The sequence below is a fragment of the Pelophylax lessonae genome (genome assembly GCF_965119305.1).
Source record: "Pelophylax lessonae genome assembly, chromosome: 5".
Taxonomy (NCBI): domain Eukaryota; kingdom Metazoa; phylum Chordata; class Amphibia; order Anura; family Ranidae; genus Pelophylax; species Pelophylax lessonae.
The window spans coordinates 278101092-278116018 of NC_138772.1; the positions used below are offsets into that span (position 1 = coordinate 278101092).

Here is a 14927-nt window from a genome sequence, read left to right on the forward strand (position 1 = left end):
AAGGAGGCTGCAGGAGTGAGACACACAGTGGCCGTGGGGGAAGCTGGCATGTTATCATGGGCCTGCTGCCTAAATACAGAAGAGGCAGCCAGCTCACGATCATCGGGAATGACCAAGATGGTGATGCAGGTCCCTGGGCTGTCATAGCAGATCACAGGCAGGCAATGTTGGATCCACTAGGCAGGAGTGTATATGAATTGACGAAAATTCATCATAACCGATATGGGGGGTTAAAAACAAACTAGCTTGTGGGGCAGTGAAGTTCCTCTTTAATGCAGTTGTAAAGGCTCACTTTTTTTTTTTTTTTACTAAAATAAAGATGTTATACTTACCTTCTCTGTGCAAGGATATTGCACAGAGCGTCCCCGATTCTCCTCTTCAGGGGTCTACTGCCAGCATTCTCTGCTCCCCCTCTTCTCCCTCGTGCCACAATATAAAGCAGTTTCTTATAGAGGCATACGTAAGGCACACTCCTGAGGCAGGCTGTGTGGGCCCATAGACACACAAAGCGTGACTCTGCCCTGTCCCCCACTCCCTCCTCACAGGAAATGGCTCCTGCTGCTCTCTGCCAAGCCTATGAGCCAGAGGGGAGAAGAACTGTAGATGGGCTCAGTGCTCGATTAAGAATACAGTGCTTTGAAAAAGTATTCATACCCCTTGAAATTTTACGCATTTTGTCATGTTATAACCAAAAACGTAAATGTATATTATTGGGATTTTGTGAGATAGACCAACACAAAGTTGCACATAAAATTGTGAAGTGGAAAGAAAATGATAAATAAGTTTCAAAATTTTTACAAACAAATATCTGAAAAGTGTGGCATGCATTTGTATTCAGTCTCCTTTAGAGCCGGTTCACACTGAGGCGATCTGACTTCGGGGGGCGACCTGTGAAGTCGCGTGCACCGCGACTTCGGCGCGACTTGCAGGGACTTCACATAATGGAAGTCTATGCAAGTCGCTCCGAGGTCGCCCCAAAGTAGTACAGGACCCTTTTTCTAAGTCGGAGCGACTTGTGTCGCTCCTATTAGAACGGGTCCTGTACTACTCAATGGACCGCGACGGTGCAGGACTTGTCAGGCTGACAAGTCGCCTGACAAGTCGTGCTAGTGTGAATGGGCTCTTACTGATACCCCTAACTAAAATTTAGTGGAACCAATTGCCTTCAGAAGTCACCTAATTAGTAAATAAAGTCCACCTGTGTGTAATTTAATCTCAGTATAGATACACCTGTTCTGTGAAGCCCTCAGGAAATAGGTTAGGAGAACCTTATTAAACAAACAGCTTTATGAAGGCCAAGAAACACACCAGACAGGTCAGGGATAAAGTTGTGGAGAAGTTTAAAGCAGGGATAGGTTATAAAAAAAAAAAAAAAAAAAAAAAAAAAAAAAAAAAAAGATCCCAAGCTTTGAACATCTCAGGGAGCACTGTTCAATCCATCATCTGAAAATGGAAAGAGTATGGCACAGCTGCAAACCTACCAAGACATGGTCGTCCACCTAAACTGACTGGCCGGGCAAAAAGAGCATTAATCAGAGTAGCAGCCAAGAGGCCCATGGTAACTCTGGAGGAGCTGCAGAGATCCACAGCTCAGGTGAGAGAATCTGTCCACAGGACAACTATTAGTCGTGCACTCCACAAATCTGGCCTTTATGGAAGAGTGGCAAGAAGAAAAACATTGTTGAAAGAAAGCCATAAGCCAGAAGTTTCATCTGAAGTTTGTGAGAAGCCATGTGGGGGACACAGCAAACATGTATAAGAAGGTGCTCTGGTCAGATGAGACCAAAATTGAACTTCTTGGCCTAAAAGCAAAATGCTATGTGTGGCAGAAAACTAACACTGTACATGACCCTGAACACACCATCCCCACCGTGAAACATGGTGGTGGCATCATCATGTTGTGGAGATGCTTTTCTTTAGCAGGGACAGGGAAGCTGGTCAGAGTTGATGGGAAGATGGATGGAGCCAAATACAGGGCAATCTTAGAAAGAAAGCCTGTTAGGAGTCTGCAAAAGACTTGAGTAGGGCAGAGGTTCGCCTTCCAGCAGGACAACGACCCTAAACATACAGCCAGAGCTACAATGGAATGGTTTAGATCAAAACATATTCTCATGTTAGAATGGCCCAGTCAAAATCCAGACCCAAATCCAATTGAGAATCTGTGACAAGACTTGGAAAAAAAAAAAAACAAATTGCTGTTCACAGACGCTCTCCATCCAATCTGACAGCGCTTGAGCTATTTTGCAAAGTATGGACAGAAGTTTCTCTCTAGATGTGCAAAATTGGTAGGGACATACCCAAAAAGACTTGCAGCTGTAATTGCAGCAAAAAGGGCTTCTACAAAGTAGATCCTTGACTCGGGGAGGCTGAATACAAATTCACGCCACACTTTTCACAAATTTGTAGATAAAATTGAAAACCATTTATCATTTTCCTTCCATTTCAGAATTATGTGCCACTTTGCGTTGGTCTATCACATAAAATCCCAAGAAAATACATTTAAGTTTTAGTTGTAACATGACAAAGTGTGGAAAATGTCACGGTGTATGAATACTTTTTCAAGGCACTGTATATGGGGGGGCTGGAAGTTTTTTTTTTTTTACAATAATGCATAGAATTTATTAAAGGTAAAAAAAAAAAAAAATTACTTTAGAACCACTTTATTGTATAGTTTAGAAAGGGTCCTTAGACTTTATGCTAGTTTAGTGATGGCAAACACTTTACAATATTTTCTTTCACTGATTAAATACACAAATTGTTTTCTTTAATGACGGACCATAAAAAAAATGGATCCACACACTACTGTATAATAGATTAACCACTGCATACCTGCAAATTATGACTACAAAAAAAAAAAAAAATCACAAAAAAAAAAGCGCATGTATAGCCATTTTTTTTTTTTTTTTTTTTATGTTTTTAGATAGATTGGGGATGGTTGGGAACCTCTGTCCCACCTATTAAATTCACACCCCAGTTGTCCTGGTTACAATTATCACTGAGACGGCAAGTGATGGAAAATCTAAAAGGTTACAGTTTTCACCAGAACAAAAAGGTGAGGGTAAAGCCTCGTACACACGCGTCGAAAATCGGCAGGGAATTTTCGTCCGACGACCGATCTGCCGATTTTCGGTTTGTTAGTATGATGCTTCCGACAACCGACTCCGACTTTTCGGCCGAAAAAAATCTGGTGTGCAGGCTATAAAATTTTTGTCCGCCGTCAAAACACGGCCGATTTTCGTGCAGTCAGTACAGATTTAGACAGGGAAAAATCTTATGAGCAAGACTGGGCATGCTCAGAGAAGAAAGAACACAAAGAAAGCAAACCAACACATGACATCACTTCTGAAGTCGAATTTTGTCGGGAGAGAAAATTTGTGTGCAGTCTAGGCACGTTCCAACCAACAAAACACCACTCTGGACAAAAGTCGGCCGATCGGTCGGCCGATAATCGTTGCGTGTGTACTAGGCTTAAGGCTTTCTTATTCAATTTCCTTTAGATTTAACTATGTAGTGCAAGAGCCTGTCTGATTGCATACAAATTGAAAGTGTTTAGGTGTGACCTCATATTATATGGTTTTGGTTAATCTAAAGGAAAATTGTACAAGAGAATTATATAATGTATGGCCAGCCTAAGGTCCTGTTCACACCTGTAAAAACTACATGCGAGACCCAGGAGGAGGTTTCTGGCGATCAGCTGGGCATCTTCCCCATCGAAAGAAATGGGAGGATGATCGCTCCCACAGATAATGGCAGATGCTCATGAGGTCATTACCTGTGATGATCAGCCCTGGACACAGGCTACACGAGCAATCACATGCGAGCGGCTGCGATAAGCTGCAGGAGCTGTCAGCCCTCCGTTATTTCAACTGGGCTGCTGACTCAACTAATCGCTGTGACCCTTCTCATGTATTTAGTGAAGGGAGGCCTAAACCCTTCAATGAAGAAAGCTCTTCTGGTGATTAGACTGGTAAAAAATTAACAGAAGTTTTGAACCACCCCTATGCTATCCAAAAAAAAAAAAAAAAGCGTTGGGTTACACATACATTTTAGGAACCCATTCATAGCACATTGCAAAGCAGTGTTCCCCAAAATAAAAGAGCTGCAACACATCCTAATGCGTGAACACTGCATATCCATTGTGATGTGCTGTGGTGCATTCATTTCAAAATGAACGCCAGCACAATACACTAACGCATATATGGTGCGCTCCTGTGTGTAAGCAGGCTATAAAGCTGGCCATACACCCCCTAGAACTTTGTTTGAACATTTTTAGAGGGTTCATTCCATTTTCTAATAGTCTGGGATCAAACTGACATTCATTTTCGACTAGTCTAGAAAATTTGAAGGAATTTTTTCTCAAATTTTGTTGACAAAACTAAGGCTCCATGTACACGGGACGTTGTTAAAAGTCCCTTTGAATGCTCGAATTTTTAGGACGTTTGAAACGTCCGTTCGGTCGTGTTTGTACCCGCGTTTAGCGGCGTTTGCGTTTAGAACCGTTCCTAGGTCAAAAAAATTATTCCCATTTAAAATGGAAAAACGCGAACGCTAAACGCGGGTCATCGCGTTCAGACGCGTTTGAAACGCCGGGAAACACACGTTCGAACGCAAATAATTGCGTTCTAAAAAAAGTCCCTGAACGCAACTGCCTGCAAATGACTGTAAACGACCTGGTTTACATGGACAGATAAGATAAAATGTAGATGGGTTCAGGGGCTTCTGAAAAAAATGCCCAACTGCTCCTAAACGGCCATTTCCAGCGTCCCGTGTACATGGAGCCTAACTGTGAATGTGGTTTTCAGTCAAGAAAATACACACTGGGGTTGATTTACTAAAACTGGAGAGTGTAAAATCTGGTGCAGCCTTGCAAGGTATTCAATCGGCTTCTAACTTCAGCTTGTTCAATTAAAGCGGAAGTCCAGCCAAATACCTTACCTTCTCCCCTGCAATCATTAATGTGAGCGGAGTTCAGCCTTATGTGTCAAAATGAAAAAATCAGTTTTTCTACCGGAATTCTGCAGTATTCAGTGCTGTCACATGACTTCAGTTCCTCTTCCTGCCGAGTCCAGAAGAAGCAAGTGGGTGTGGTTAATGAAAGCTAGTGACATCACTTCCAGGGAGGGGCACTGTTCCTGTGTAGCCAGTGGGTGTATACAGAAAGGGAGGAGCTGATCAAAGGTTCCCGCCCAGTGTTCTCATCAGTAAGGATGCATTGTACTAGTGATCGTCCGATTATCGGCAAAGCCGATATAATCGAGGGCCGATATGCACTTTCCCCGATATATCGGAATTGGCCCCTGAGGTTACCGATATTGCCGATATTTTGGGAAAGTGCTTGTACCGGAGTGATGCCTGCAGCTAGAGGCATCACCCCGGTACCGGTGTCCATAGCCAACGGTCAGCTGTCTTGTAATGACAACCGATGAAGCTGAGAAGCCACTCGGCTGCCATTCCAAGGAGCGGGAGGGGACGCCCCCCCCCCCGCGGCTCGCCCGTACCGGTGGGACAGAAGACCTGGGCATCCTACCTTCACCGCCGCCGTCTGACCGGGTCTCCATCTGCACTGCGCCGTCTGACCGGGTCTCCATTTCTTTGAATTTGGCGCCGCTGAATACCCGGAAGTGATGTCAATTTTTTTTTTTTAAAGTCCGAAAATATCAGCCAATACCGATATCCGAAGACCAAAATATCGATAGCGGCGGTAAAAAAAACGATATTGGTCGATCAATACATTGTACAGCCTAATTCATGAGAAAATTAAGAAATAATCCAAACAGGTTGGGGGAGGGGCACATATACAGTATAGCTGTGCTGGCCTTTGAATGAAGACTACCATAGGAGAAGGAAGCTCGACAAGGGTGTGGGGGATGTCAGTGTAGCTGGAAGTGCTCTGGGGTCTCAGCTCACCATCTACAATGATCATAGTACAGGAAGTCTACATTTTCACTAGTGTGACTAATCAATGGCCCTGTTCCCATCTATGCGATTTTGAAAATCAGCGACCTTGAAAAAAGGTACCTGCACTACTTTGATGCAACTTTACACTCTTTGGATCAAAGTCACACTTTAAATCCCAATAGTGGAAATGTAGACTAAAGCTCTGTTTCCACTAGTGTGGCTTGTCATCCGACTTCGGACACACAAAGTTGCATGAAAATTTAACAGCCCACTGAATTCAATGGCACCCATTCCCATCTATGTGACTTTGAAAAAGGTGCCTGCACTACTTTGATGCGACTTTGATCCAGAGAGTATAAAGTTTGATCAAATTTGCATCAAAGTCGCACTCCAAGTCGCAATAGAGGAAACGTAGACTAAGGTCCCTTTAACACTTGTGCAACTTGTCCTTTGATTTGGGACTGCAAAGCCACATTCCATGATTTCCGAAGAGTACCGTTCAGATCTGTGTGACTTCAAGTTGCAACGACTTCAAAGTAGTCCCTGCACTACTTTGGTCCAACTTTGATGCGTTTTGCGGTCCAAAGACATAGGCATTACATCAAGTCCAGTCAAAATTGCATGACTTTTAGGCCGCACAAGTGTGAAAAGGGCCTTATGCTCCGTTTCCACTGGTGCAACTAATTAATGACACCCAATCCCATCTATGCGACTTTGAAAAGTTACCTGCACTACTTTGATGCAACTTTTGATGCGACTTAGATCCAGATAGTGTAAAGTGGCTATGTTTCCACTAGTGCGACCCTAAGTTGTGCGATTTAGAGTGGGACTTTGATCCAACTTTACACTCTCTGGATCGAAGTCGCCATCAAGGTAGTGCAGGCACCTTTTCAAAGTTGCTGATTTTCAAAATGACATAGATGGGAATGGGTGCCACTGAAATCAATGGGCTGTGACTTGTCATGCAACTTAATGTGTCCAAAGTTGCATGACTGGTCACACTACTGGAAACTGAGCCTAAAATGTATTACTCACATGTAATAAGCAAGAGAAAACGACCTGTATCCTTCTAAACTTTCACCCCCCAACCTCTCTCGCTGGAGAAGCTGCTGGCCTAAACAAGGCAATGAAGACAGGAGGAGATCATGGTGAAGGATAGGAGGGATGGGGCGAGGCTGGGCAGGTCCAGGCATGCCTGTCTAAGAAAGACTGACAACCTTTTCAGGAAATGAAATACAGCTTAGCAAATTCACATAACAGGAAATAGAGATGTTAGTGAAGAACAGGAAGAAGCTATTTGTCCAGCTTAGAGATAAGACTTTCTAAGCTACACAAGCAGCAAGGCAGAAATGAATAATATCAAAGATAAAGATATTTAACATACTATTAATAGGAAAAATGTTGTTTTTGACTGGAGTTTCCCTTTAAGCTTTGGCAAAAAACCTGGAAGTTGATTGGTTTCTATGCAGAGCTGCACATTTTGTACTCTCCAGTTTTAGAAAAATCAACCCCATATTGTAATATGGGATTTAATTCAAACAGCAGGTCTGGATGAATTTTTAGAGGCTTACAAATGAAATAAGTTTAAGTTAACTAATTTCATTAAAAAAAAAAAACTCATCCAGATCTGCTGGAAAGAAAGTTCTAATGAGCGATTTTCAGGATTTCCAGGAAAAGCTTTTAGGGTGTAGCCCATTCTTTTAATATCTAAACAGTACTGCTTGGACCTTAGAAGAAAGCGTACAAAAAAAAGCTGAAAGCTTGTCCTGAAAATGTAACTGTACAAGCTCAGTCACATGGGTGGCAGAATAAAGTAAGTGTTTGAATGCAGTGAAAGGAATTCCCAAATGTTGTTGTCACCAGAACAGGAATAGAGGGGAAATCTTCTAAAGGGGATACTAGTTCTGATGACAACCAGGGATTCCCTCACTTGGCGGGATTGCCTCCGGCTTCCTGTTTTGGCTATGTCACAGGAAGTGAAGGGGAAATCTCCCCAATAGGACACATATGGCAAAAAAAGAGAGAATTTTTTTCCACAGTACTAATTTTGTGACTTCTAATTAAATCTGAACTTGTTATGATTAGGGATGCAACGATCCGATAGTCGGATATCAGCCCCGATATGGCAATTTTAGATGGATCGGGGGGGGGGATCAGTAACATTGACCGATCCGTTTTTTGCTTGGCAACGGCTTTGCCATCCCTTACTTGGTGCAGTAGTAGTATGGGATGGGAGCCGCTACTTCCTGTATAGGTCCGGCTCACAGGTGGAGTGATATCAGATGCACTCCGCCTGTGAATGGAGGAGCCGTACACACGAAGCAGCGGCTTTTCTCTGTACTGCAGCTGCTTGCTTTGTGTGTAGCTCCGGATCGGTTCCGGTATCGGCGATTTCACAACGCCAGATATCGGTATCGGGTCCAAAAAAGTCGGATCTGTGCTTCCCTAATTATGATCTGTAATTTATATAGTTACAGCGGTCCAGCAAGGCACAATACAAGTATGCTATTCCATAGCAGAAGGGCTGCTGGGGAAGTTGACAGTTACTACAGTGATCACCGGCATCTTCCTGCTCCTGTGCAGAGGTGGGCTCTCACCGAGCACTGCCGCCATTCACACTTGTGCGATTTAGAAGCTTATTGGTTTCTATGTAAAGCTGCTCCAGATTTTGCACTCTCCAGTTTTAGTAGCCCCCCCCCCCCCCCCATATTGGAATTTCATTCATATGGCAGATCTGAATGAAAATAGTTTGAGTTAAGCAATTTCACAAAAAAAAAAAAAAAAAAAAATTGAAAAAAAAAAAAATGTATATATTATAAGTACATATACTGTGGCGGTCAGCTTCGGCCAGGCAAAGTGACGTACCGGTACGTCACTAGCCTGGGAGCCAATAGCAGGCGAGCGCACCCCGGCTCGTTCACGAACACCTCCGTGCGTGTGACCGGCGGACCTGATGTCCGCCGGTCACTCGCGATCGTCCGCTGTGAAGGGAGAAAGGCAGGCGGCTAATGTAAACAAAGCCGCCTGTCATTCTACCCTGTGTAAAAGCAGTGATCGAACGGTCCTGCTATGTAGGACCGTTGACCTGTGCTGTTACACACACAGCCACATCCCTGCACAGTAAGAAGCACGCCAACCTAGGGACACACATAGTCACTGCATCTCTGATAAAAGTTAACCCCTTCCCTGCCAGTGTCATTTTTACAGTAACAGTGCATATGTATAGCACTGATTACTGTAGTAATGTCACTGGTACCCCCAAAAGTGTCAAACATGTCAGTCAAGGTTCCGATCTGTCCGCCGCAATGTCGCAGTCCCACAAGGAAAAAAAAAAAAAAAAAAAAAAAAAAAAAAAAAAAAATCGCACAGGTGATCAAATACCCCCAAAAGAAAGCTCTATTTGTAGGAAAAAATGGACGTCAAATTCATTTAGGTACAGATTCGCACGACCGCACAATTGTCCGTTAAAGTCATGCAGTGACGAATCGCAAAATACCCCCTGGTCAGAAAGGGGGTAAAATCTTCAGGGGCACTGGAAATCGTGCCACTTTGGAGACGCGCTAATGTATACGGAGCCTCATGGGTGGCCTTGTATTTTTTATTTTATTTTTTCAATGAACACAGGGTGTTCTCTGATTTGACAAGGCGGAGAGGAGGGGCTGATGATGTCACAGTCTCCACCTTGTCCAATTAGAGAATGCCTTCATTGAAAAAAAAAAAAAAAAGGGGGACAGGCCATGAATTGTGTGAATGGTGATTGATCACCTGTGGTTGGCAGGCAGTGCTAGATCTGGAAGATCACTGTAGTAATGGAAACTACTTGAATGTTAGCGGCCCATGTGGTATGAGATATTCCTACTCACAGACCAATGGAACTATACACAGATCAGCATTAAATGTCCATGGAAGAGTAGGATGATCACCTCCACTTCAGCTCCCAGGGTGAGGTTTGTATGTGGTGGGGTCTCCCCAGAGGTGACATGTCTCTTCTCTCTCCTCTCCTCACATGGAGTGGGAGGATGATGATGATGATGGTGGTGGTTGTGGTGATGATGGGAATGTGGATCTTGATGATGATGATGATGGTGGTGATGATCATGATGATGATGTTTGTGTATAGCGATGCTCTTCATCCTCTCCTCCCCTAGACTGCGGAGCAGCTGCCGGAAGCCGGAGACGGTGAGGCTCTGGTTATTTTCTCCATATCTCTGGAACAGGAGAAGCAGGTTATGACGCTGTGCCCTCAGCGCCAGCACGGGGTCCACCCCGGGAGATACCGGGCTAGAGGCGGACACCGGGCTCACCGTCCCCCCGCCCTGCGGAGGTAACGTGACGGTAATGGCGGCTTCGGTCCCGGTGCCCGGCCGGCATAACACAGCGGCCACACACACAATGAGCAGCGTCCGCATCCTCTCCCTCGTGCAACCGTTCTCATCCGCACTCCTGGAGGCACCGGACACGCCCACACACTTTGTGACATCACGCCGGCTCCGCTTTGTCACCGGATAGGGGCGGGGACTCGAGCCTTGTCGCGGCCCTGCCGTGCAGCCCCGCCCATGTGGGCGCGGCGCTCTGGTTGCTGATTGGTCAGAAGGGTTTTGGCTGGGTGGCAGCTGACAGCCCCGGAGAGGGAGCATCATATGTTTTATTTAGAGAGGCGATCATTTATCATCATCTGAGAATACAGGGGAGTCTTCTCATATCATTCCTGGACGGAGGATTTCCTGCCTGTCACCCACAGCCACGTCTGCATTAAATCCATGTGATGCATGATGACATCTAATCCCTCTGTGGTCCTGTGCTCTTCCTGCCACCTCGGTGCTGATCAGTGGATTTTGTGTGCGCTTTTATACTCAGTCAACACGATCCCCAGCCACAGATATACAGTAAACCCCCCTCCATTGTGGGGGTTACGTCCCGGACCCAGCCACAAAAAATGAAATTCCGCGAAATAGAAAAACCCTATTAAAATGCATTGTAGGCATGTTTATTTTACTGTCACTGTACGTGTAAAAGCATTTTAAGGTCTTTAAACACACTTTTAAAACAATAGAAACTCATTTAAACACATAAAAGATACTGAGAGACAGAGCAAGAGTTATGGAAAACACAAAAATATTTCATTTTTAATGATTTATATAGTAAAATAACATTACAAAAAAACCGCAAATTACCGGGACCGCAAAAACTGAACCCGCGATGGAGCGGGGGTTTACTGTATCTCCAGGTTCCTAATCACTGCAGAGCCTCCAGCACCTAACTCCCTAACCTGTACAGAATGAAATGTGAGCAAAGCATATGCCTCTATAGTCAATTAGGAGCACTAAGTGTCATTTCTATTAAGTGGCATCACTAAGATTGGTGTCACCTGGTGTGGTAAAACAGGGCTACCCCTCAAACCCTGCCACAGTGCTCTGGCTGCAGAGTGACAGCATGAGGACAGAGCAGTAGACACTTGGAAGGCTGGCTCATCAGGCTCTCTCCTGTCTAGCCTGCCACAGTGCACTTGATGGTGTCACTCAGGGCTCAACCAACCCACCACCACAACCCCCCACAGGGGCGAGCACACTGCATGAAAGGGTAGGTGCAGCCAAATTGCATGCTATGTACAGGATGCAGGACTCTGGAGTGTGTTATGTAGGGGGTGCAGGACTCTGAAGTGTGTTGGGTACAGGGTGCAGGACTCTGGAGTGCGCTACATACAGGGAGCAGGACTCCGGAGTGCACTGCGTACAGGGTGCAGGACTCCGGAGTGCGCTACATACAGGGAGCAGGACTCCGGAGTGCACTGCGTACAGGGTGCAGGACTCCAGAGTGCACTATGTACAGGGTGCAGGACTCTGGAGTGCACTATGTACATGGTGCAGGACTCCGGAGTGCGCTGCATACAGGGTGCAGGACTCTGGAGTGCGCTATGTAAGGGGTGCATGACCCTGGAGTGCACTATGTACAGGGTGCAGGATTCTGCAGTGTGCTATGTATGTACAGGGGGCAGGACTCTGCAGTGCACTATGTAAAGGTTGCAAGGCTCCAGAGTGTGCTATGTACAGGGTGCAGGACTCCGGAGTGCGCTGCATACAGGGTGCAGAATTCTGGAGTGCACTATGCACAGGGTACAGGACTCTGGAGTGCGCTACATACAGGGTACAGGACTCTGGAGTGCGCTACATACAGGGTGCAGGACTCTGTAGTGTGCTATGTATGTACAGGGTGCAGGACTCTGGAGTGCGCTACATACAGGGTCAGGATTCTGCAGTGTGCTGTGTATGTACAGGGGGCAGGACTCTGCAGTGCGTTATGTAAAGGTCACAGGACTCCGGAGTGCGCTATGTACAGGGTGCAGGACTCTGAAGTGCACTGTATACAGGGCGCAAGGCTCAGAAGGGGGCTACATACAGGGTTCAGAGTTCAAACATTTGATGTGTATAGGGGACAGGGTTCAGAAGTTTGCAAAGTGCAAGGCTTAAGAGTTCACAATGTACAAGGTGCAAAGCATAGGTGTGCGCAGCCTATTGCATTAGTGTGTGCACCCCAAAGCTCAAAAACACATGCCTTTCTCTGCAGCCTCAACTGCACAGGACAGTGAATGAATGGTGCTTTGTGCTGAGCGTCTTCCTAAACAAATTTTAGTTTATTATGCTTCAGTTATGAATGAACACAGTGAATGTGTTCACTGTGTTCATTTATGTAGCACTGTCCCCTCAGGGCTTGCTGTGTGATGACTTCTTAAGCCCCGTACACACGATCAGATTATCGAACGATCTGTCGTCCGTTTTTTGTGGCATGCTAGTCTGATGTGGAAAGTGAAGAGGTTATTTTCATTCAAATTTTCCCGTACGACAGAATTCTACTTCAGAAGCGATGTCATGTGCTGGATTGTTTTGTATGTGTTCTTTCGTCTCTGAGCATGCCTAGTCTTGCTCTTAAGATTTTTTTCCGTCTAAATCTGTACTAATGAGACGAAAATAGGACGTTGTTTTGACGGACGACAAAAATTATATAGCCTGCACATCAGGATTTTGTCAGCCGAAAAGTCGGAGTTGGCTGTCGAAAGCACCATACTAACAATCCGAAAATCGGCAGATCGGTCGTCGGACGAATTTTCCCTGCAGATTTTCTTATCCTGTGTACGGCCTTTAGGCCTCCCTCTGATTACCTGAAGACAGTTGCTGGGTTTTTTTTTTTTCACATATTCTTCCTTTCTCCCGTTTGGCTCATTACTCAATAAACAGTCCAGGGTGTTTGGTTTTGTATTCATTGTGGAACTTGGATGGGAGAAGAGAATAGTGGGATACTCCAACTGAACTATTCATTGTAGATAAGGACAACTCTCACTTGGCCACACCCGATTACTTGTGGAAGCAGAAATGCTGCTTTTACCATACTGCCACTTGTATGGAAGAATTAGGTCTTCTCCAGCAACATACTTGATGCAACTACTTTATCTTTATCTTCAGGACACTCTCTAGCATCCCCTTTACTGACAACCATCCACTGACTCTTCTACTTGTAGGGATGGCCCTCATAGGACAGGCCCCATGACACAGATCTGTACTCACTGTAGGCAGATTCAGATTCTTTTTCAGTGTTTCCCTTTCAGTCATCTCTGCGGGACATCTGGGCTCAGCTCCTTTCTAACAGCCGGCCCTCAGGTCAACCCCCCAAGACCACACGACAGCTTCTGCAGGAATGTGGCAGCCGCCCCCTCCGTCCGGAACCCCGCTCTCTAGCCGAAGACCTCAAGCACATGTGCCCTTGGAATTTATCCAGTCACCCAGCATGCATCAAGGCACTTTCCTCTGCCAATCACCAGGGATGTAACAATGCCTGTGCCCTCCCTTGTCAGGTTTCCTCCCACTATCCAATATGCCTCCCTATTGGGTCAGTGTAAAACAATCAGACAAGCAGAGCTGCACCCAAGCACCATGAGCAGACCCTAACAATGGATCCTGCACCTGGTAGACAGAGAGCACTATAGAATTGATAAGCAGAAATACCCAAAAATTATACTCTCATCTGGCACCTACCTTCAAAGGGGGTTTTCTACATTTAGAAAAAGAAGGCCCTGGTAAATTACATATTTACTAGCCCCTTCCCCCACTCTCCATACTGGAACATCTCCCACAGCAGCTGGGAGGAGAGGAGGGAAGCCAGCAGCACTGCGGGGCGGGGGACACAAGGGAAGCCTAGGCAGTAGGGGGAATCGGCACTGCATATAGTGATCAGGGTGTGCCCAGGCACACCTGACACACCCCCTGTGCACGCCTATGGTGCAATGCTAAGAACTGCATGCTTCACGGGCCAGAAGAGAGGACAGAGGGGCTGCTGCCAAAAAGCAGCTGCTACTTACAGTGGGTGTGCAATCTGGGCTTTGGAAGGAGCTGCTTTCGGGACAGTAGAGCTGTCATACACATCGCCCGCCCCCTCCCCATCTCATAGAGATACTGCTGGGCAGTGGCCATCTTTCCTGATCTTTTACTCTAAGTGGTCGACGCCGCTGCTGGTCAGTCATGTGATCACTTTATTTGAGAGATGGGGCGGTGTCTGCAGTGCTGCCCATCTGAGGCACTGTGACCCGGAGCAGCTTTCTGTGCTGTGTTGGGGGTTAATATGGCACCGAGCCACTTTAGCAGCAGGCAGTCATAGGCACAGCTGCAGGGCTCAGATTTGTCTCAGACATCTCCATGTATGCAGTGTGGCTCAGCCCCGCACACGCTGCACAGATCCGCACATGCTGCACAGATAAATGATGCGCCGCTGGCGTCACCCCTCTGGTGGCTGTCACCTGGGTGTGGGCCGCACCCCCATAGCGACACCACTGTTTCTGTCTGCTGCTTCATTCCTCTGCTATCAGCAAGAGTCACTTCTGACAAGATTTCCTGACACCAAGAGAAAAATGGTGACAGGAGAGAAAGCTCTAGCTTATTGACAGCCTCAGCTCTGTTCCTCTGTGCTCTGTGAAGTGGGGGCGTCTCCTCCCTCCAATCAGCTCTGAGCTCTCCTCATTTAGCTCCGGAGTGTGTAAACTC

General features: G+C 46.0%; 1 protein-coding gene across 1 annotated transcript in view; it reads right to left on the bottom strand.

The window, feature by feature from the left end:
* SLC39A6 (solute carrier family 39 member 6) overlaps positions 1–10397 on the bottom strand; it is an 87987-nt gene extending 77590 nt beyond the window's left edge. The window contains exon 1 of the mRNA XM_082259227.1: positions 9822–10397. Within this exon, the coding sequence (XP_082115353.1) occupies positions 9822–10307 (486 nt within the window). The 5' untranslated portion in view covers positions 10308–10397. The remainder of the gene's footprint in view (positions 1–9821) is intronic.
* Between the last annotated feature and the right edge of the window lie 4530 nt (positions 10398–14927).